This window comes from Dysidea avara, chromosome 7, assembly GCF_963678975.1.
Source record: "Dysidea avara chromosome 7, odDysAvar1.4, whole genome shotgun sequence".
Lineage (NCBI taxonomy): Eukaryota > Metazoa > Porifera > Demospongiae > Dictyoceratida > Dysideidae > Dysidea > Dysidea avara.
The window spans coordinates 26,571,545-26,595,441 of record NC_089278.1 but is presented as its reverse complement, the minus strand read 5'-3'; the positions used below and the strand labels follow the sequence as shown (position 1 = coordinate 26,595,441).

General features: G+C 35.9%; 1 protein-coding gene across 2 annotated transcripts; it reads right to left on the bottom strand.

Moving 5' to 3' along the window:
- Positions 1 to 9,396: 9,396 nt before the first annotated feature.
- LOC136261819 (uncharacterized) lies at positions 9,397 to 17,576 on the bottom strand. 2 transcript variants are annotated; one of them, XM_066055886.1, is made up of 8 exons: positions 17,500 to 17,576; positions 12,471 to 12,777; positions 12,001 to 12,235; positions 11,767 to 11,873; positions 11,257 to 11,599; positions 10,848 to 11,203; positions 9,890 to 9,955; positions 9,397 to 9,795 (listed from the first exon to the last, which is right to left on the bottom strand). In XM_066055886.1, the coding sequence occupies exons 1-8, from the start codon at positions 17,512 to 17,514 to the stop codon at positions 9,674 to 9,676; spliced, it is 1,551 nt and encodes a 516-aa protein (XP_065911958.1). In that variant the 5' UTR covers positions 17,515 to 17,576; the 3' UTR covers positions 9,397 to 9,673. The 2 variants fall into 2 exon arrangements, with proteins under 2 accessions (XP_065911958.1, XP_065911957.1); XM_066055885.1 differs by lacking the exon at positions 17,500 to 17,576 and adding an exon at positions 14,281 to 14,452.
- Positions 17,577 to 23,897: the final 6,321 nt, after the last annotated feature.

Below are 23,897 nucleotides of genomic sequence, written 5' to 3'. Positions count from 1 at the left end.
TAATAGCAGCATACATGGTGTGCAGCAGTTGCTGTGATAGCACTCACACAGTGTTACAGAAGAGCACTAAAGTGTTACAAAAGTGTAACACCAAGGTTGTTATATAACTAAAGTGAGGTGTTATAGTGACACACTAGGCATTCTTCAAATTTTCCAATGCTTTGACGGGGATGGAGCCTCTTTGATTTCTTGACTGACATTGATAATTATTTAGAAGACACAACTGACCTGTAAAATACAGTAATTCAACAAGATTGTAATTAGACTTACTTTCTTGCATTGTCTTCTAAATTTTATGCAAGTTGCAAAATGTACTTATAATCTAATTGTGCATCTCTTAAGGTGCTCGTTATTTTCAGGGGTGCTGTAATAACAGCTCTTGAATTTTAGAAAAACATAGGTGATGTGGTACCACCTCAATTTTAACAGTGTAATGGTGGCAGCTAGAACCTCTTCCAGTACATATGCCATCCATGGTCCATCATGCATATAATTATGAACATGACTAACAAATTTGTCAAACAGTGATCTGTAAATCATAGTCAGGTTTTCACCATATTTGGTTGCTGAAGTGTATTTGTGGCTTTGTATCAGTATTCATTTCAGGTTTTAATTAGATTCATTCCCTATACTTTGAAGCAGGTGAAAAATTCCCTTTACTAAATTACAACGGAGTGCCTGGAGTGAATTTGCTATACTACTACACTATATTATTTGCACATAGTAGAGCTGAAACGGATAGTAGTTTTTACTATCTGGATATCCTGAACAAGATCTTTCTGGATACCTTACAGATAGTGACATCATCACTTGCCTTAAACATATTGTATATTATGTTGCAAACATGTTTGTTAACTAATATTTTAGAAACAAATTGCATAACACTTTAACAAAAATTAAATTTTGTAATAATTTTTAACTGTGGTAGCTACGTATCAAGGAAAAGTTAACATAAAATTACTTCAAGGTATTGGAGACTATACACCTTGATGGCATCAAATTACTATCCAGATAGTAAACTATTATCTGGATATACAGATAGTAAGGCCACTACAATGAGATTACTTGTTTCTCATCAACCGCCCGCACCAAAATTTTCTTTTGCCCATGCGCACTCATTATTGCACAAGATGGCAGCATGGCTTTTTTGAGTGTTGTGGTAGTGGGTTTATCACGTAGAAAAGCACTATTTCCATGAAAAACTGCAATCCCATTGAGATACAGACACCATTTATGAGTGTTTTTTACTTCTGTGTTGATTAGAGAGCTTTCTGGAGCATCAACAACCACCAAGGCATCAACAGTGAGTGCTACAGTGTACATTAGACCATACACTAGCATTGGTATCGTGACCTGCATGCCCTATGTGCAGGGCCATCATATCTAAGAGACATAGTAGCTTTAGTGTTGCTACTTCTGCCACAAGCTTACACAGCCCCTCCCCCTAATAAGACTGACCAGCCTACATGTGCTAACACTGCTGCTGCATGGTACATGACTCCAAGACTGGTGGAACTTTCGTAAAGGACTTGAATGCTTTGTTACTGAAGTTGAAGTTTATGTGCACTTGGAATTTTACCCTCAGTGTGCACCAGTGCTTGGTGTGCATCCTGCCAATAGCCTAAAATAAAGGATTATTATACTGGTTTTGTACAAATATGCTATGGCTTGTGCAATAATGAGATAATGAGATAACCCGCCCGCCCGCATGTGTTACTCTATGAGAAGTTGATGAGAAACAAGTTATCTCATTGTAGTGACCTAAACTATTATCTGGATATCCAGATAATACGGATATCTGTTTCAGTACTAGTACATAGTATATGACTAGACTAAAATCCTGTACAAATCAGTAGAAGTAAATGCGTGTTTCTGTGATAAGTCTTCCTGGTGCATCAGTGTAAATTTTCCATATAGCGAACTATATGTATGCATGGCCTCTACTTTTGATAAGTGCTGCATGTTGTTATCAGTACAAGTATAAAAAAAATTAGGAACTTCAAATTAGAGAAGGCCGGGGACAATGTATGGGCTGCAATAAAAAGTACTGAAACAAGCTGGACCAGAGTAATACGTAATGTCCAAATACTGTAAAACAATAAGAAGTGAATATCTCTACTGTGCATTGAGTGTAGCACAGTAGGGATATTCACTTCTTATTGTTTTACAATATACTCTGGTCCAGCTTGATTCAGTACTTTTTATTGCAGCATTATACACTGTCCCTACTCTAATTTGAAGTTCCTAATTTTTTCTTGTACTTGTTTGTAAAGTTTTTTTTGCAAACTCAAGACCACTAAATAGCCTACTTTTCACAAAACCAGTCACAATATTTAATCACAGCACTATCATACTATATAGATTATGACTCATACAATGACAACTGATTAGTGGGCGTGGCTATACACAAGCCTGCAGATACTATAATGGACGTGGATTCGTGCATACCTACAGACTGATGAATAGGATAATTATGTCTACAGACAGTAATTCACATAAGCGGGCGTGGCTCACGAAAAAGAAGCAGGGCTACACTATGACGTGTTACTACACGTCCACATCGTTACACTAATTAATTTAGCACGTGGGGTCAGACTCGGATAATCTGTAAAGTGGGACCTGGATGACCCGACTCGGTTTTAACATTGTTACTAAACTAATATTTGTGACCGGATTTGCGAAAAGGGGTCTTCCACACACATCCAGTTTACCAACTTTGTCCATCCATAATTTCAGATTGGAAAAAGATAGCTAATGGCTTGAAATTTGGTCAGCAGTGAGTATATATCAACATAGCTTAATGGATGGAGAAAATTTCAGGCTTATAAATTATATTACTTGAACACTAAGTTATGGTCTTCCAAGTTCATAGAATTGGATGTGTGTGGAAGACCACTTTTCGCAAATCCGGTCACATTTATTGAAATTGTAATATTTAAACAGGGAGTCCACTCAGCTTAAGCTGATTTTTAGTGGAGCCCTGTAAACAGCACACCTACACAACAACACAAATATACGTACCAGCAATAAAGATACTTATTTATAATACAAATACTTAAATGATGACAAAGTGGTAGCCACTACAACTGTTAATGCCAAACTGTTCTATATAATCATTCCACAATAAAAGAAACTTCTTTTACTAAAGTTAGTGGCAACTCTGGGAACAAATAAGCGATTAATATTACATCCACAATAACCTGTCACATCTTTAGAATACCAAAAAACATTTAGTAAATATGAAGGGGAATAATTATTTAGACTTGAAAACTTGAATGGCTGTGTGGTAACGTCAACGTTCAGTCAAAGTAAAAGATAACCTGGAAGCACAGCGAAGCGATAGCACGTGATCGATGGTTTGCGCGAAATTTGCTCTTCATTCTCAACTCGTCAAATCGACTTCTAAGCTCTCCAGCTGTTGTACCGTGGCGTTTTTTAACGGTACCACCAAAGGCCAGTTGTTTGTTATTGCAGTACGTGCGTTTGTCTCTGTTTGTCTTTAGTCATAGTGGGCATTAATCAGAATTGCGGCCGCTAAGCATGGATAATGGAGCTGTAAAACGAGGGAGACAGCCAACCGAGTCACCAGATAAAGTGAATAGTCAAAGTAAAGACGTTCCTAAGAAAAGGAAACAAGGTGAGGAGTATATTTGTCCAATTTGTACTGATATCATTATTGAGAATACCAAAGAAGTGGATGGTCATGATGCAATCTTTTGTGAGGGTACTTGTAATTCTTGGCTGCATCGCCAATGTGCAGGTCTGTCAAAGTCTCTGTTTCAATCCCTTGCTAAGTCAGAGAAATCATATCATTGTCCTCACTGTCGACTAGCCAGTTATGAATCAGTAGTAGACAACATGAAATCTATCATTTCCTCCCTAGAACGAGTTAAAACTCTCGAGACTAAAAATTCAACCAATGCAAATATAAGCTATGCTTCTGCTACAGCTAGTAGCATAAGTTCTCAACCAATTCCTGCTCCTCCAAGCTCTGTGACCTCACCACCAAATGATCACATCACAACAATTGTTTCATCATACCTTAATGAGGAAAAAGAGAAGTCTAAAAGACGACTAAACCTTATTGTGCACAACTTGAAGGAGCCATCTTCTGAAGATGGTGCCACACATAAGAAGGAAGACATCAAACAAATCAATGACTTACTTCAAAAACATGTGGAAGTGACTCCCTCTATAACTAATGCAATCAGGCTTGGGAAACGTGGAGATAGACCAAGGTTACTAAGAATCACTGTCTCTACTGAATCTGAGAAGGCTAATGTACTAAGGAACACATTCAAGTTGCGTAGAGAACAAGAAACCAAGAACATATTTATTTCACCTGATATGACACCTAGGGAACAGGAACTGAACAAGAAGTTGCGGATTGACGTGAAAGAACTAAACAAAGACGGAAACCGATACCAGATAAAAAACGGCAAGATTGTGCAGCGGAAGGGGCAGTTTTAGCTCCCCTCCCTGCACGGATCCCCCATACCCTTGACTTTGATAACGATGTTGAGCACATATCTAATCAGGAAAATAATCCGAAACCCCTTTCCTTTGATTATGAAAATCACTGTACTCCCTCAGATGACCCACCCTGTTTAACTTCTCTAAAAGTAATCAGCTTAAATTGTTGTAGCTTAAGAAGTTTAGGAAAGAGAGCTGTATTGAAGGCCATGGTTGATGAACATGAGCCTGACATTATTATAGGTTGTGAAACTCACTTAGATGAAACATATACGAGTAGTGAAGTGTTCCCACAAAGTTATTCCATCATTAGAAAGGATCGATGTTGTGGAGGTGGAGGAGTGTTTCTGGCAATATCTCAAAGTATTCCTTTCCTTAATGTGTCAATGACTACTAACGCAGAAATGATCTGGGCAAAAGTTTCCCCAGTACATGGAGAACCCATAAGTATCTGCTCATTTTATAGACCTCCTGACAATAATGTTAATCCTATGGAAGATCTCAAAACAGCCCTAAGTATGGTAACCAACGTTAACAATCTAATCCTAGCTGGAGATTTCAACCTACCAAGCATAATATGGAAAGACGGCATTGGACAAATTGGAGCAAACCCAGTGTATGGTAGAGAAGTAAATAGTATGTTTCTAGATATAGTAAATGAATTTGGACTTGAACAGCAAGTCTACGAATGTACTAGAGAAAATCACACATTAGATCTTGTGTTTGTATCCCAACCTAATATAATAAATAAAATAGATACAATTCCAGGTATGTCAGATCATGATGCTGTGAGCTTTGAAGTGCTCACTAGTTTAGAAAAGCACAAAATACAAAGAAGAAAAATATTCCAATTTCACAAAGCTGACAAAGATGGAATTGTATCAGAAATGCATGAATTTTGTGAAAAATTCTTTGAACACGATCCATACCATCGAACTATCCAAGATAATTGGCATCTCTTTAAAACTAATATTATCGATATCATCGAGAAATTTGTACCCACTAAAGTAATTAAGCCTCATAAAGATGTTCCTTGGCTAAATCAGTTTATCAAGCAAAAAATGAGACTCCGAAATAAATTATATGTTCATGCTAAACGCACACAAGTAGGATCAGATTGGTCTGCATATAGGCATTTGAGAAACGAGGTTAATAACTTAATGAAAGATGCCTATCATAATTATTGTACACATCTATTTGATGATTCTCATACTAATAATCGTAAAAGATTTTGGTCACTGATTAAACATCAGCGGAAAGACTTCTCCAGCATAACATCCTTAGAAGTTGATGGGCAATGCATTACCTCTCCACAAGAGAAAGCTGAAACATTGAACAACCAATTTTTTACTTTCTTTACAGATGAAAATACTTCATTCTCAAACTTAGAAACCACTTTTCCACTAATTGAAAGTCTTAGTTTTTCTACTGAAGGAATTGAAAACGTTTTAAACAATCTGTCTACTAATAAATCTCCTGGACCTGACTGTATCCCTAACTTTGTACTAAAACTCTGTAGCTCAATCATTGCTCCAGTACTACAGGTAATTTTCACTCAAAGCCTTAAAAATCAGACACTTCCTACAGACTGGCTATCTGCTAACATTGTACCGATCCACAAGAAGGGTAACAGAAACCTGGCATCCAACTATAGGCCTATTTCTCTTACATCTACATGTTGTAAAGTAATGGAGCATATTGTATTTCATTTCATAATGGAACATCTCAACAACAATAACATCATTAATAAGCATCAACACGGTTTCAGGCCTTCTCATTCCTGTCAAAGCCAGCTACTGCTACTAACCGATGATATTCTTAAAGCTATGGACGAAAAGAAGCAAGTAGATCTGATCTTTTTAGATTTTTGCAAAGCCTTTGATAAAGTGCCACATAGACGGCTATTAAACAAACTAAAGCACTATGGAATTACTGGTAACCTTGTTAAATGGATAGAGCAATGGCTGACTAAAAGAAACCAACAAGTAACTCTAGAAAATCATGTGTCAAGTAAACTACCCGTAAAGTCTGGAGTTCCACAAGGAACCGTATTGGGACCTCTCATGTTTTTGTTGTACATTAATGACATTGATGAAAATATTTCTTCAACTGTTTGGCTATTTGCCGATGATTGCGTTATGTATAGGATAATTGATTCCTTAGAAGATTCACTGTGCCTTCAAAGAGACCTCAGTATCATTCTTAACTGGACTAAAAAGTGGCAGATGCAATTGAACATTGACAAATCTGTAGTATTAAGGTGTACAAGATCAACATCTCCCATTAATTATGACTATAATTTAAATGACGAAACTCTTCAATTAACAGAACAACATCGATACCTGGGACTTATTTTTCATGAAAGCATGCAATGGTCGCATCATATTCAAGCTATGTGCATTAAAGCAAACAGATCCTTAAATTTTCTTCGGCGCAACTTAAGTAAATGTAGTAGTAATGTCAAGCAAAATGCCTACATTACCATCATAAGACCATTGTTAGAGTATGCAGCTTGTGTCTGGGACCCTTATCATGAATACTTAATATATGACATAGAAAAAATCCAACGACGTGCTGCAAGATGGGTCCTTTCTGATTTTAGTTGGTACAGTAGTGTGTCAGATATGTTGAACTTCCTTGAATGGCCAACCCTACAAGAGAGAAGACACATTAATAGGTTAAGCCAATTTCACAAAATCGTTCATCAGCTTACTCCTTCCATACAGCTACCATCTTATTTCTTACCAACTCAGTATCCAACTAGACAGCTCCATCAACATCGATTTATAATCCCAGTCAGTTCCACTGTATCGTATCAGAAAAGCTTCTTTCCGAATACTTTAAGAGAGTGGAACACTTTACCTAACAACTTTATTGAAGAGCAATCCACAGAAATTTTTACCAACCACCTTGTCATCACACAATAAATAATTTTATGTATGCATGTATATGTTAAATGTTTTTTTTGTCTGTAATTACCTGGGTCAATTATCAGCTGTGCTGTCTCGACCCAGTATATAATCATAATCATAATCACAGGATGGTAGCAACTACACGTTGCTATTTCACTACGAGTTGCTTTCACTGATCAATATCAACTACAAACTTTGAAAACCAGCAAGCCACGTGTGTTCAAATAGTTTGGTGCAATGACCAAGTGTATTTGAATAGTTTGATGTAATATGCACCGGTAGATGGAAGCACTAGCTACTTTAGTCTATTAACACTCAGTGGTAGAACCTTGACTGATAGCCATGGTAGAGAAGGATTTTATTTATTTTTATTTACTAATGCTTTACAGCACAAGTGCTGAAGGTCTGTAGGACACCTCAGGGCCGGAGCCCACGGTCCGGCCGGTCCGGCATTGGCCGGATCACTTTTCAGCCACTTGAATTTGCAAAAAGATCGAGATACTCTAATAGAGCAGTCATCACATTATACTCTAATAGAACAGTCATCGTGATAATAGAGCATTCAGTATACAATATCAATACTCTTATTACACTGGTTCAGTCTGGTTGATCTAAGCCATTATATCCATTTTAATTGTCTTCACATTACTTTCCAATGAACCATCTGCATAGAATTGCACAATAGGCTAATTGATAATGCATGTTATGCATTAACAATTACAATCAAAATTGCTTCTGTATCTCAAAAGGAACTAAACTCACTTTATATAATGAAAGTAAAATTAGCTACTAGCTTTATATTAAATTGAATTAATTGGTATACAGTAGCTCAAAATTACCCGGATATATTCTTGGTGTTAAAAGCAGAAAGAGACCATGTATGTAAAATAGCTTCCAGATGCCATTTCAGAACATGTATTTTCAAAAATTTTTCCAGGGAGTATGCCCCAGACTTCCTTAGCTTAGCATGTTAATGCATGCTGTAGCTAGCACCACAAAAAAATTACAGTAGCTAATCTGATTTAAATTTCAAATCATTAAAATGTAGTGTGCGTGACTATTGCAGTCCATTGCAGTCCATGAATGGCCTGACCACTCAAAATCTCTGAGCTCCGGCCCTGCACCTGGTCCTACAGCCTGCTCAAAGACTTTAGCTACTTAGACTTTAGCTACTTAAGGGATAAAAGGTAAGACAATAGCGCAAGCATTGTATGTTTATCAATATACCAAAGGTTTTTTCTTAAGCAAACTAGAAACTCTGCGAAAGACAGAGCTGTAGCTGTAGCCAGTTTTCTACTATGCTTGATTGAAGGTGTCAGACAGGCAGGCATGCAGTAGAAAATTCCGTTGAATAAATTTTATTAAAATTTCTGTAGCAACTTGACGGAAACATTTTGGGTCGATCAGCAGACACTTTTTGCTTGATTTTACCCAGCCAATACTGTAATGTTGCTGTGAGGAAAAATCGAGGCAGGTTTTTGAGTTATAATACTGGCCACGCCCACACCTTTGATGTCTCTACTATATACAGTACTATCATACTGTGTGATAAAATCATTGCTTTGTAAGATACCATGATTCGCTTTATTTTCGTGCAAATAATTTCGTGATAAAAATTGCCCCCCACATAGAAAAAAAAATCTGAGCACGAGACTAACGGACTACCGTATACGTAAAAAGTTTCGAGGTGGAAAACTTTCGTAGATGAGCGACTATGGCAAGATTCAGAGGAAAATTTTCGTAGATAGGCAGTTACAATAGCTGATTACATGCATATAATCTGGATTCGGAGGAAAAATTTTGTTAGGTGAAAGGTGATCTATGAAATCTACGAAAATTTCAGTTCCACCAGAGTCGAAAATTTTTACTTATACGGTAGTACTATTCCGTAAAGGTGATTAATTTTAATATCTCTAGGTGATCTTTAAAGGCAGAGTTTTCAAGTGGGCGGCGCGCAAAATTTTCGCTGGGAGATCTTTACTTAAACAGTACATAATTGATATTTCTTTTTGTAGGGGAAATGTATGTATAGCTAAACATTTATTATAGAAGTATACACATACAGTATTCTGTACATAATAAAGTATATATATATACAATCATTGAAGTTTATACAACTCAAGTATACAACACAGTTATGTAGTTTAAAATGTACATGGTAGTAGTAGTACTGTGGGGGGTTCAGAAAAGTAGTAGTAACATGTAGTAGTAGTAGTACGTACTATAAATTGTACACTTGTCAAATGTCATGAGTACGGTAGTCATCAAATGATAAAGATGTGACATCACTAAGATTCTATTGTAGAATACACACCATCAAGTAGTAGTTCATCATAAACATTGTCATCACATTCATCAACATGTGCATAAGTATTATGATCATTAGGAACAACAGGATCACCAGAAAGAACTATAAAAGTAGAATAATACATTTAATGCATATATCTACATTTATATGTATAGCCTGATGGAAAATCTATATATAGATCATGTTATATTCTTACTTGTGAGATAGTGGTCAATGCTTTCAATCACATATCCATCTTCACTTGATGTAGATTTTGAACTTGCTGTAAATAAACAAAATTTAATCACATATGCATGTACATTAGTATTTTAAACTGCATGAATAGATTTTATTTTGTGAGGTTCATATGTCTATATTCATAATATATATATTATGCACAGGTAGACACAGCTTTTTATGTGTGGGTGGTGTTTTAAGCTAGTTATCATAACAAGAAAAGAATGCATGCATCTTCATGTTTGATGCTTAGACGATCCATAAATTTTTTACCCATTAGTCCTTGTAGGATGTGAGTAATAGTAATAGTAATAGTAAAGACTTTACAGTGCAACACAATAGGGTACAATTACAGTATTAATTGTCAGTTACTTAAGTTACACTGATAGTCTGCTAGCAACCTGTGCTAGCAGCCAAGTACAAAATGAAGTGTACATTAGTTAACTATTTATATTAAAATTAGGGGTTGTAGCAATATTACAACAATTATAGCAAGGGCAGCGGAAGTGATATGTACATGACTTGTTAGGGTTAAAGTGTTCAGCAAAATGGTTCCAGAGGTGATCGTAAATCAGTAATTTACAACAATTGCATATATATAGCTAGACTGGTTGGCCTGGGGATTGAAGATAGGGAAAAGAGTTAATGTGATGTTCTCACTTATAGCTTATTATGATATGTGTAACCAACTCTGCCTTTGTTACACACTATACTGGCATAGCAGGACTAGTGTGTAGTTGGGTAATATAATCCAGTATTTGGTGCTTAGTTAAATATTGTAGCTAGGTTAATCCTCTTACAAAAGAGTTCATCAATCAATTTAGTTTAGACCACTGTTTTATTTTCTACTTAGTAGGGTTGCAAAATGAAAAAGTGATATTGATTTTTTATGCCAACTGTTTAGTCTTGATGTGACCATAGAAGTTAAACTAACTCACCCATTCTTTGTCTGGTTTCCCGCAATGTTTTGAATGGACTTGTTAGACTTTCATCATCTGTTGAATTAGGTGTTGTCACTGCCTTGTGCTGTACAAGGAGATCAGACAAGTGAGTTAAATTATGATCACTCTTTAGTAGTGGTAAACTGGACAGATCTGTAATGCTCAAGTACCTTTGTAAGTTTGTATCATGAGTAAATGCTGGTAAAGAAATATGTCTATGGAGCTCGTTATCACGAACAGACAGTGTCTGAACAGGTAGCTGATTACAGATGGGACTGTTAGAATGTAGTGCCGTGAAGTCTACTGTCACATGCGGTACTGGATATTCTTTTTTTGAAGGATCATTCACATCACTGCATTTTAAAACAATGAAGTTATTTGCATAAACGTGACGTATAGTATATACCTTGTTGACAGATTACGATGACTATCTGATAATTTTGACTTCTGTTTCTGCAGATCAGCTTTATTTGTCTTTCTGAAACTAAGAAATTTTTCCTGATGAGTTAGCATTTTTTTCCAACTAGATATTATTGGTTTAGAATGGCAGCTGGACAAAGTCTCGTAATACTGGTCAGATTTGCAATTTTCTTTTAGTATAGATTCACCATCAACAACTGACCAAGTCTGTGTGAGACATCTTTTTCTTGGTTCAAAAGACTGAGGCTTCTTTTTGTCAAGGGAAACTATCTTGGGTCTTTGTTCACTGGAAAGCAAATCCAGTGAAAATGCTCGTGGAATTATGTCATCTAAAACAAAACCAAGGGTACAATTTAAAATACAATAGATCACTGAGCATGTTACATTACTAAGTCATACATGTCAGTGCTAAACATGTACATGTAACATTAAATAGCTATGGTATTCTGAATGTATGCATATACGTCAGTTGTGGTGTACAAGAATAATAACCAACCTTCTGAATTAGAACTTCCTGAAAGTAGTTTCTTTCTGTGGTAAATAGCCTTAATGAGGTCTATGGTACTCTTTGCTTGTATAGACAAAACTTCTTTTTCCCGATACCTACATATATCATGAAAACAATATGTGCACAAATGATAATATATATTACATACAAAAATGAAACATGTTTGGCAGTTTACATACAACAAACCAAGCAGTTACTATGCATGAAGTGAAGTATGCTTACATTGTCTGAGAGTTATTTATTGAAAATTTTAGAACTCCTTTCTTACTTCCATCACTCTGCTTTTTTGTGGGTTGAAAGTCAACCTTGCAGATGTCTTTTATATCAAATGAATAATTTAGTGCAATTCTTCCATTAGCTGTGAAGAGTTTTACTTTATCATCATACAGCTTCAAAATGTAGCTGTTGCAGTGTGATCCTCTCCTCTTGTTATCACATATTGCAACTCTGTACTCATCTGTAAATATTATACACACAACATACGTATAAGATATATATGGTGTTAACTTGAATGGCTATGAGAAAGTGATGTGAAAATTTGGAATTAGTAATCAAATCAATCACTTTGTGATTGCCTAACTATTTTCAGTATTAAGGTTTTAAATAGGTACATCATTGCTATACTTGCTGTAGAATAATCCAAATGTTTTAATAAACTGTTCTATTACTATAATTGATTATAGTCAACTTACATACAACTCCAGGTATTGGAGGTCCAAAGACTTCTTTGTTGATTATATCTACCCAATCAGAGGCCTCCTGTAAACTATCTACACCTATGAAATACTGCTTGCTTGAAGTGACAATTGTAAACATGAGTTTTCCTCTCAAGCAAATGGCATCTGACAATGCAACTGTTAGCACATTGTCAAGGGGAATAAATTGCATATCTTTCTCAGAGTGGCGACGTGTTTTCTGTTGGGATGCCTCATACAGGACCAGCTGTCGTGGAAAGAAATTACTCTCTCGATGAAGTTCACAGTACCATGGATGATAAGTCTGCAATAGAACCAGATGTTATTCAACATACTAGCATATAATATTGTTGCATGCTTTAGAGATAGCTATGTAGCTGTATAATAATTAATGTTTATTATATGCGGGAACTTGATCACTACCAAACTATCACACAAAGATCATGGAGTTGCACTATGTGCTAATCTGGAATGGAAAACCATCATTGTACCATTCTCAGCAAAGCTTATATCGCCTCTCAGACTGAATAAAGTCCAACTGTATTATACATATTTCATAGAGTCATGCAGATCCCAGCTCATGCATGTTCTCCCAGTCGGTGCCCTTATTTAATGAGAGATATCATGAGCAATCTCCAGAGATGCATGTATATACCACCAGACACTTTTTCTGATCACAAAAGTATAAGACTTAGTTAGCTCGTGACAACTTCTTCTATTGATGTATTAGCTATCTTTGAGCTCTCTGACATCATGTTCGGTTTCAGTATTAAATATCTATCAAACAGATTTCTACAGCTACGAACAAAAGTAGATATGAATATAAAAACTCCTTCTTTCCATTTACAATCAAATTATGGAATCAACTTGATGATATCATTGTCCAAGCTTCATCACTTGACTTGCTTAATAATCATTTAAATCTGTCTTAGCTAACTTTAATTTATGTACGGCTATACTCATTAATTGAGTTTTATACATTAAACAACATAATAATTAAATCTCCCATACTAATAGTTTTAACATCCTTGTCTACATATCCTTCTCCAACAGTGCATGCCATGGCAAATCAAGTGGCTTCCACCATGCACTGAACAAGCTTAAGAAAAGAAAATTTTAATTTGTCAGAATTTGTTGTCTGCTTGGCTATGCAGTCATTGCCGGCATTAGCTATAGTTATCACTCATAACACAACTCATAAACAAGAGTTTCAATTCAGTTCAAATAGTCAAGAGAGGAAGTTAAGCTATATTTTTGGGAAGATTCATGCATTTATGCATAAGTTTGCTTCTATACAGACCCATGCACAGAAAAACTCCATTAGCTACCTTTGCCCTTGCAGCAGTTGCTGCCATGCAGTGAACACTTCTCTGCATGTCAACTTCAAAGTTAGCTGTAAGTTAAGTTTCTCAGTTGTTATTTTCTTTCCTTTTTGTATATCTTCCTCCCAGACCTTTACCTAGTGCGCAACGTACTACGACTATCAGACCTATATTTACTCATCTGTCCACCGCCTGTACCTCTGTCACAAGACAAATAGCTAGCTAGCTATATAGTGCATATTGTAGCTATAAATAGCTACTGATAAATATATACGGCTAATACAATATCTATAGATCCGTGCACAATGACAATTTCACACACGAGTTCTGCTGGCATGCGCCTATTTTCAGCTCAGTATATATATATACGTAGCTACACAAATTCTAGCTATAGTGTTATTATACAGTGTACGTATGATAGTGAAACACTGACGTTGCACTATCATACGGACGTACATCAAATAGCTACATACAGGTAAACGTACTGATCGGAAAAATGTTCTTTTTGGATAATACACTGTGCCACATCGCACAGCATAAGCGAAGTGCTTCAGCGGCAGACTTGCTGGCGAAGACTCGGGCGAAGTAGAGACGGATGATGAACTGACCGACAATGATGTTGAAAGTGCCATCGACAGTTTAGCCAATACAACTGTACTCGCAATCAGATAGAGTAAATGTTTCTCAATTGACAGTTATCTGAGATTTTATAGCTAACGTACCGGCGCGTGCATGTAGTTGAATAATATAACACCAGGATGTGCGTAATATTACGTTACGATACTTCCGCGACCGAGCAATGTGGGAAACGCCATCATTCCTCCTTTCTTTTGTACATAGGCTTTACTTCCAGCTTACTGACCACTTACTTCCATGCAGTTGATGACTTGCAATGATAACTAACTTATCACCCCGTGGCGTAACCACTTAAACAATTAGCTATATTGACAGCCAAATATGGAAATGTTACAAAAAAACAAACACACAAAACCGGTTTACACCAGTTAAATTTTTTACAAGGTAATCCTTTGCATATTGACACAAGTCAGTTGTAGCTAGCTACATATTATTGCACTGATGGACAAGTATCATCAACTTTTAATCCCATGCAGAGTAGCTGAGTCAAGTAATTTTATAATAATAATAATCATACAAGTGAAAAAGGCAAATGCCTGTGAGTCCTGCTCTTTACACAACTAACTAGTATTCAAAATCATACAATACTAAATAAACAAATTGTACTGAGTCAAGCGATAGTAGTAATTATCTATGTTCCTCTTGAAATCATTAACGGAAGGTGAGTTGACAGCAGCCCAGGGTATTTTATCTTCTCATAGTTTATACCATCTTGGTCTTCAATCTTTCTAGATCTATTCAGCATCTAGCAACAATGCTTTTTATAGCTATAGCTACTTCTAGGTGATGTGTGTTGTTATTGTAAAGCATTAGTATTATAGTTTCTAGCCATATTGCAGGGTTCTAAAAAATTAATTATTGCAATTTGAAACCAGAGCAGAGTTCAACACAGATGCCAGTATGTAGTTAGTGCTACTTATTTTTATAAACTAATCCTTGCATACCATATAAAATTGCAGGTAGCTACATGCATTCTTTCAGCGACCTCAACTTGTAAAGTGACATCCAAGGCGGTGAAAATGGGTGAGATTTAAATTGTTTTCTTAAGAGTGAGATCCCTTTTCAAAAGACTATAAAAATCACAATATTTTATGATTTGGCACACATTAGACTATTTGTCATTTCTCTCTGTCTCTAGCTCAGTTTTGAGCTATCTGAGCATCATTTAATGTGTGAATTGCAATGCATTAGATGGAAACCATGCATGAAATAACTACCAAATGAATGTGTGTCTCACACATAATGCATGAAAGCTGTTCATGAAGTGTCTGAACTTCGAACATTTAGAAATGTAGCACAAGGATCTTAGTGGATTTTGAAGTCATGTAACTATCTTGGAATGTGAGGCAGTAGATTGTCCTCTCTTAAGCATATGGAGGGGATTTTTTTGTTAAATTTATTACCAGTGCATTGATTTTCCTAATGTTACAAAGTAGACTTTAGAATTATTATTGTTGTCGTTATTAATTGTTGTACTAGAGTGGAATTATATACTAGTTATTGTAAACAATAATTCAGCAAAGTACTACAACAATTATTACTATTGCTTAACAATTACAATGATATACTCATTAATTTTATTTATTTATTATTACTGGACGGACGGCATGTCAATGCACCCATGGGGCGAATAACACCCCATGTTCATGCAGTCTTCTAAATGATGAGAGAACAATGGTGCTTAATCATGTTGTACAACAAAATAACTATGCATACATACCTCCTACGGCCGCCCAAATACATGCATGCCTAGATGGATTCAACTGAGATCACAGTAGCTGTCAACTACAGACACAAGGATCATTAACTGATCATATCACCAAATCAGTGAAAGAAAAAGAAAATTACCTAGTCTACCAGTATAAGTGTTATAATGGTTAGAACCAAAAAAGGTGTGCAGACTCATGAAAAATTATTATAATAATAGTTAAATTCACATCTTCCTACATCCTTATAAAATAAAATTAATGTTAAAATTGTCATTAACTTCCACAACCTGCTGCAGTATTGTTCTATGTAGGTTATCATCATGACGGTGCTTGTGATGTAATTAAAGTACTGAAATGTGGATAGTGTGCTATTGTATATTAATTTATCAGCTAACTGGATATGTATAAATATTTTGAGAAAACAACTCACTTACTACTAAAGTGTCAAGGGTGTAGCAGTTGCTGTCAACTTGTAAGGCAAACCATGACTAAGACCAGGATTAAAGAGTAACATTACACAAAAATTAATATTCATAGCTAACTATAGTTAGCTGTTATAGTTAATGCATGTAGAATGGTAGTATACTTGAACAGAACAAGTCCACAACATGTACAGTAGCTATATGATTCTACAATGTACAGAGGTAGTAAGTTCCATGCATTAATTGTCTTGATGCAGATGATGCCAGTAGATCATTATTGCTAAATGTTTCCAGTAAGTGAGCAGTTAAAATAATTTCTATTAATATGCATATAATAATTATGCATATAATGTTGTTTATTGCATTTCACCGTTTTAGCCTTCATGGCTCATGGTACACACTTTGTACACTGTCAGGCTCTTGTGTCTAACAGGTAATAGTGTAAAGCCAAATTTCTAACATCAAGCAGCTATATACTGTGGGGTGGATAAGTGCTTTTAATGGCCAGATATACATGCAGGTGACCATTTGCAACATTGGACTGAAACAAAGCTGTGTAAATGTTCACTCATGCCAAAACTTGGCTGCAGATAATGAATGCCTATTTACCACTTAATAATATTATGAGTCTATGGGTGGGACAGCTTATTTTGTTCCTTTTAACAATTCAGGACAATTATTTGGGTCCATTAACTCAGGGAAAGAGTGTATGTAGCTACTTTGCTGATAGTAAACTTATTTGAACTTGAAAATATGTATTTAGTGGATGCCAACCACTAAACATTAATTTGAAGACAGTATACTACTGATGTGATTTGTTTTATTTCACTGTGGACATAATGAAAGAATCCTAGTAGCAAATGACACCAGGAGCCTAACAGCTGCCAAAGGTACTTTTGTCAGCTCTGGTTATTTACAACTGTATTAATGTACATACCTTCTGCATTCCCATGATCTGATCATGTTTATAAAGTACCACACAATCCAGTGATTCATAAATGGTACTGTGCCAAATATGCACTCATTATTTTGCAAACAATTACATAATATTGCTGGTGTTTTCATCCATAACCAAAGTTCTGTGAAGTATTGTAGTATGACAGGATGTGTGTGCATCAGATGATTGAGATCACAAAGAATTTACATAAAATTATACAAGTAGCAATCTGGCCATGCCCCCTCATTTTAAAAATAAATTATAAAACAGATATTATTTGTTTCTCTAAGTTATTTTCAAATGAGTGACCATGGCCTTAAATGTTTTTAAGATGGAATTGACTGAAAGTCTTATAGTATATGTTTACTATGCAGTGATCATTGGTTTTGTTTTGCCAGAGTTTGGCTTCCCTCTTCCATTATTTTTGTTTACCTATACACATACACTGTATGTACACACACACACATACACACACACACACACACACACACACACACACACTCACACACACACACACACTCACACTTATTCTTGACCACCTTTCAGGGTTACAATAAAACTGATAGCACTGATAGCACAATTAAGTCAAGCTGCTGACATAACATAGTTCTTGAGTTCTATATAATTGTTTAATTTTGTTATACCCATATCTAGTCTAAATGTATGTATATAATCATGTGACAATTGCATTGTGCAGTACAATTAAGCATAGTGCTGCCTGCGCACATCTATTTTATGTGATCATTGTGATGTGTTGATATTTTGTGCAGATGAAGTACCCTAGCTCCAAACAAGATATGTCAGTCAGTTGCTCAGTCACCCTTCACTGACATATGATCATGAACACCTCCCATATGTAGAATGGAAGAGAGGAACTACTATATATAACTTATTATAAAATTCTTATGGCCTTAGACTTCAAAGGTTCAAATACCTATAGAAAAATTAAATATAATCACTTAAGTTCATATAAGGAAGGAAGAAATGCATAGTTCATAGTAAGAAAGGAAGAAGTGGTTCCATGCATGATTGCTCATGACACCAGTCATTTCAATTATTATTATTATTATTATAAAATACTATCAAAGGTAAAATACTATCAAAGGCATGCAATGACCAATGAACTATGAGTTCTAGGAAATTACAAGTCTATAGATACAATACTAATGTGACACCTGTTTTCAAAAAAAAGTAGGAAGCTCTGCTCCTCAAAATTATTGCCCATCATCCACAGTTAGTAAAATATTGGAACACACATCTTCTCACTTGATGAAATATGAAATAACAACTTACTTTATGAATTCAACATGGCTTCCGACACAACAGATCCTGCAAACCACAGTGGACATCATTTATTAATGACTTGGCTAAAAATTACGACAATGGAAAACAGACTGATGTTATAATTTATGGATATTGCTAAAGCATTTGGTACCATGTCACGCAACAGGCTAAGACACAAGTTACATACAACTATATGTATTATCGATAAAACCTAACAGTGGATCTCATCCTGTTAAAATGATTTTCCACAAAGAGTACAACATTTCATCTGACCCTGTAGCAGTAGCATCTGGCATCCCTTAGGGAACTGTTCTGGGCCTCCTACTATATAAAATCTATATGTGTGATGTAGTTGATAACATAAAGCACATGCAGTAAAATCTGCCTCTTTACAAATATTACAACAGTGAATGATGCTCAACAACTCCAAGAAGACCTAAGGTCTCTGCAACTATGGGAAGGTACATACATGGCTACTTAACTTCAGTATACCCAAAGATTCTCTACTGTGCATTTCAATAATGGAAACTCCACAGCACAGTATGGGTGTTCACTCCTTTTTGTGTTACAGTAATTTGCTGTCATAATATGCTAACACAAGTTTGCTTCAGTACTTTTCATTGGTGCACCATATTCTAGTTGATCCCTACTCTAGTTTAAAGTTTCTAATTTTTCTTATACTTGTAAAATAAATAATACTAGCTAGGTAGATTGGTAATGAGCTTTCTGGGCTGTTACTATTGTTTGTTGTTATTGTTAGTACGGTCGTGCAAGGATTAGCTAGTTTATAAAACTTTAATCAGTAGCATTAATTACATACTTTTATTGAACCGTGCTCTAGCTGGTTTCAAATTACAGGTGCATTCTTTCAGAAACCCCAACTTGTAAAATCCAAGGTGAAAATGACTGAGATTTGTTCAAGAGTGCATGAGATCCCTTTTTAAAGGACTATACAAATTGTAATATTTTATCGTTAAGGTTACGGAATAGTTTAAAATGCGTGGGAGGAACAAATTACAAAACCTGCAAGCAGGGATAAATAATTTCAACAACTGTGTTGTGTTAGCAATACAATTAATTGTGCTTGTTTGTTTTTACTACAGAACAACGACTGTTCTTGGGTGTGTGGTCCACAATAGAGCGATGTTTTATAAATACGCGCCGCCAAAAACCAGACTAACAGATTACTGAATCCTTATAATTTCAACACAAGTGGCTAAACAATTTAAATATCTAGGTCCTGTGGAAGCGATTTTTTAATTTACTGGTTGTATAGACGTTTTATTGAACTTTTAGTAGTTTTTTCGAGTGAAACAAGCTCTTTGAAGGCTTGTATCCGAGTCACTTGGGAGAAACACGCCAAAAACGCTTCCACAGGACCTAACAAATTTAATATACCTTATCACTATGCCCCAGAAAAGCCAATAGAGCCTACAGCTTTTGCTGTATTTGACGGCGGAAAAACATGGTAGTGACAGCTGGAGCTGAGCGATGTACGGGTTGGCTTACTTGTGTTACTACAACAAATTGTAGTGTTCCACCTGCCTCAAACTACACTGTAGCTACATAAAAACATTAAATATGAAGGGCTTCATCTTCATTTAAAACTTTTCACGCTGCTAGACGGGTAGTTGGAAAAGGCGGATACGGTCGGACGCGGACACGGACGCGGACATTTTCAAAAAGCACTTTTACATTTATGTAACAGTTATTTTTCATACCTAATGCTGTTTTTACAGCTGTCTTAGCTTCGAGACCCAGGCGTCGATCCTTTCATAACGCTTATCCATTTATAAGCGCACGTGCGAAGGACTAGACCAGCACTCCACAGCATGCCAAAGACCATAATGGTGTTGTACACATGTTCTAAAGTCTAATACAGAGTTATATAGTTGTAGAGATTAGCTTGTATTCCCCATGCAACTTAGCTTAGCAGGTCAAATCCACAATCTTACGCCTTTTAGTATAAGGCGCAGGCGCTTATACCGAGTGTTGAGGATTTCAAGGACCTGGCCTACGAGATTAAGTTGGGACATGCTAGATTAATCTCTGTGACTCTGAATTAGATTTCTAGAGCACGTATACAACACTATAATGGTCTTTAGAGTGCTAGTCTATCCTTCGCACGTGCGCTTATAAATGGATAAGCGCTATGAAAAGATCGACGCCTGGGTCTGGAGGCGAAGACTGCTGTAAAAACAGCGTTAGGTATGAAAAATAACTGTTATATAAATGTAAAAGTTCTTTTTGAAAATGTCTGTGTCCGTGTCCGCGTCCGCGTCCGTGTCCGCGTCCGTGTCCGCGTCCGACCGTACCCGCCTTTTCCAACTACCCCTGCTAGACTGGTTTTATGGGCTTCTCAAAAAGTATCGATAGGCATTCAAAATTTTGAATGATTGCCCGTGACTATACCGTAACCTTAATGCTTGAGAATATTCAGATGGAAACCATATATGAAATAACTACCAAATGAATGTGTGTCTCACACATAATGGATGAAAGCTGTTCATGAAGTGTCTGAACTTTGAACTTTTAGAAATGTAGCACAAGAATCTTAGTGGATTGTGAAGTCATGCAACTATCTTGGAATGTCAATGAGACCATAGATTGTCCTCTCTTAAGCATGCAGAGGGGATTTTTTGTTAAATGTATTACCACTACAATGGTTTTCCTAATGTTACAAAATAGACTATAGAATTATTGTTGTTGTTGTTATTAATTGTTATACTAGAGTGAAATTATATACTAGTTATTGTAAACAATAAATCAGTTAAGTGCTGCAACAATTACTACTATTGCTTAACAATTACGACACTTATTTATTTATATATTATTACTGGACGGACAGCATGTCAATGCACCCATGGGGTGAATAACACCCCATGCTCAGCCTTCTAAATGATGAGGGAACAATCATGTTGCACAACAAAATAACTACATACGTATCTATGGCCACCCGAATACATGCATGCCTAGATGGGTTCCACTGAGATCACAATAGCTATCAACTACAGACACAAGGTTCATTAACTGATCATATCACCAAATCAGCGAAAGAAAAAGAAAATTACCTAATCTACCAGTAAGCATTATAATGGTTAGAACCAAAAAAGATGTGCAGACTCATGAAAATTTATTATAACAATAGTTAAATTCACATCTTTTTGCATCCTTATAAAATAAATGTTAAAATTGTCATTAGCTCCCACAACCAGCTGCAACTGCAGTATTGTTCTACGTAGGTTATCATCACGATGGTGCATGTGATGTAATTAAAGTACTGAATTGTGGATAGTGTGCTATTGTATATTAATTTATCAGCTAACTGGATATGCATAAATTATACTATGAGAAAACAACTCACTAAAGTGTCAAGGGTGTAGTAGTAGTTGTTGTCAACTTGCAAGGCAAACCATAACTAAGACCCAGGATTAAAGAGTAAAATTACACACAAATATTCATAGCTAACTAATTAGCTGTTATTAGTGCAGAATGGTAGTATAATTGATCAGAACAAGTCCACAACATGTACAGTAGCTATATGATTCTACAATGTACAGAGGTAATAAGTTCCATGCATTAATTGTCTTGATGCAGATGATGCCAGTAGATCATTATTGCTAAATGTTTCTAGTAAGTGAGCAGCTAAAATAATTTACAAGGAAAGAAAGCAATACTTATGGCCATTAATATGCGCATAATGTTGTTTATTGCACTTCACCATTTTAGCCTTCATGGCTCATGGCACACACTTGTACAGCTCTAGTGTCTAGTGTAAAGCCAAATTTCTAACATCAAACAGCTACTTTGGGGTGGATGAGTGTTTTTAATGGTCAGATATACTATACTGACATGCAGGCGAGCATTTGCAACATTGGACTGAAACAAAGCTGTGTAAATGTTCACTCATGCCAAAACTTGGCTGCGGATAATGAATGCCAATTTACCACTTAATAAGAGTCCTAGCTGGTTATGGGTGGGACAGTTTATTTTGTTCCTTTTAGCAATTCAGGACAATTATTTGGGTCCATTAACTCAGGGAAAGAGTGTATGTAGCTACTTTTGCTGGGAGTAAGCTTATTTGAACTTGAAATTATGTATTTAGTGGATGCCAACCACTGAACATTAATTTTAAGACAGCACCTACTACTGATGTGATTTGTTTTATTTCATTGTAGACATATAATGAAGGAATCCTGGTAGCAAATGACACCAGGAGCCTATCAACTGCCAAGGGTAGTTTTGTCAGCTCCGTATATATACAACTGGATTAATGTACATACCTTCTGCATTCCCATGATCTGATCATGTTTATAAAGTACCACACATTCCAGTGATTCATAAATGGTACTGTGCCAAGTATGCACTCATTATTTTGCCAACAATTACAAAATCTTGTTAGTGTTTTGGTGCATAACCAGAGTTCTGTGAAGTATTGCTGTATGACAGCATGTGTGTGCATCAGATGATTAAGATCACAAAGAATTTACATAAAATTACAAGTGGCAATCTGGCCATGCCCACTCATTTTAAAAATAAATTATAAAACAGATATTATTTGTTTCTCTAAGTTATTTTCAAATGAGTGACCATGGCCTTAAATGTTTTTTAGATGGAATTGACCGAAAGTCTTATAGTATAGGTTTACTATGCAGTGATCATTGGTTTTGTTTTGCCAATGATGCCAGAGTGTGGTTTCCCTCTTCCATTATTTTTGTTTACCTATACACATACGCAGTACACACACACACACACACACACACACACACACACACACACACACACACACACACACACACACACACACACACACACACACATTATTTACTATTCTTGACCACCTTTCAGGGATATAATAAAATTGATAGCACAATTAGGTGCTTTGGCAAGCTGCTGACATAACCATAATTAAAACTAGTCCTTGAGTTCTATATAATTGTTTAATTTTGCTATACTCATGTCTAGTCTAAATGTATGTATATAATCATGTGACAATTGCATTGTGCAGTACAATTAAGCATAGTGCTGCCTGCGCACATCTATTTTATGTGATCATTGTGATGTGTTGATATTTTGTGCAGATGAAGTACCCCAGTTCCAAACAAGATATGTCA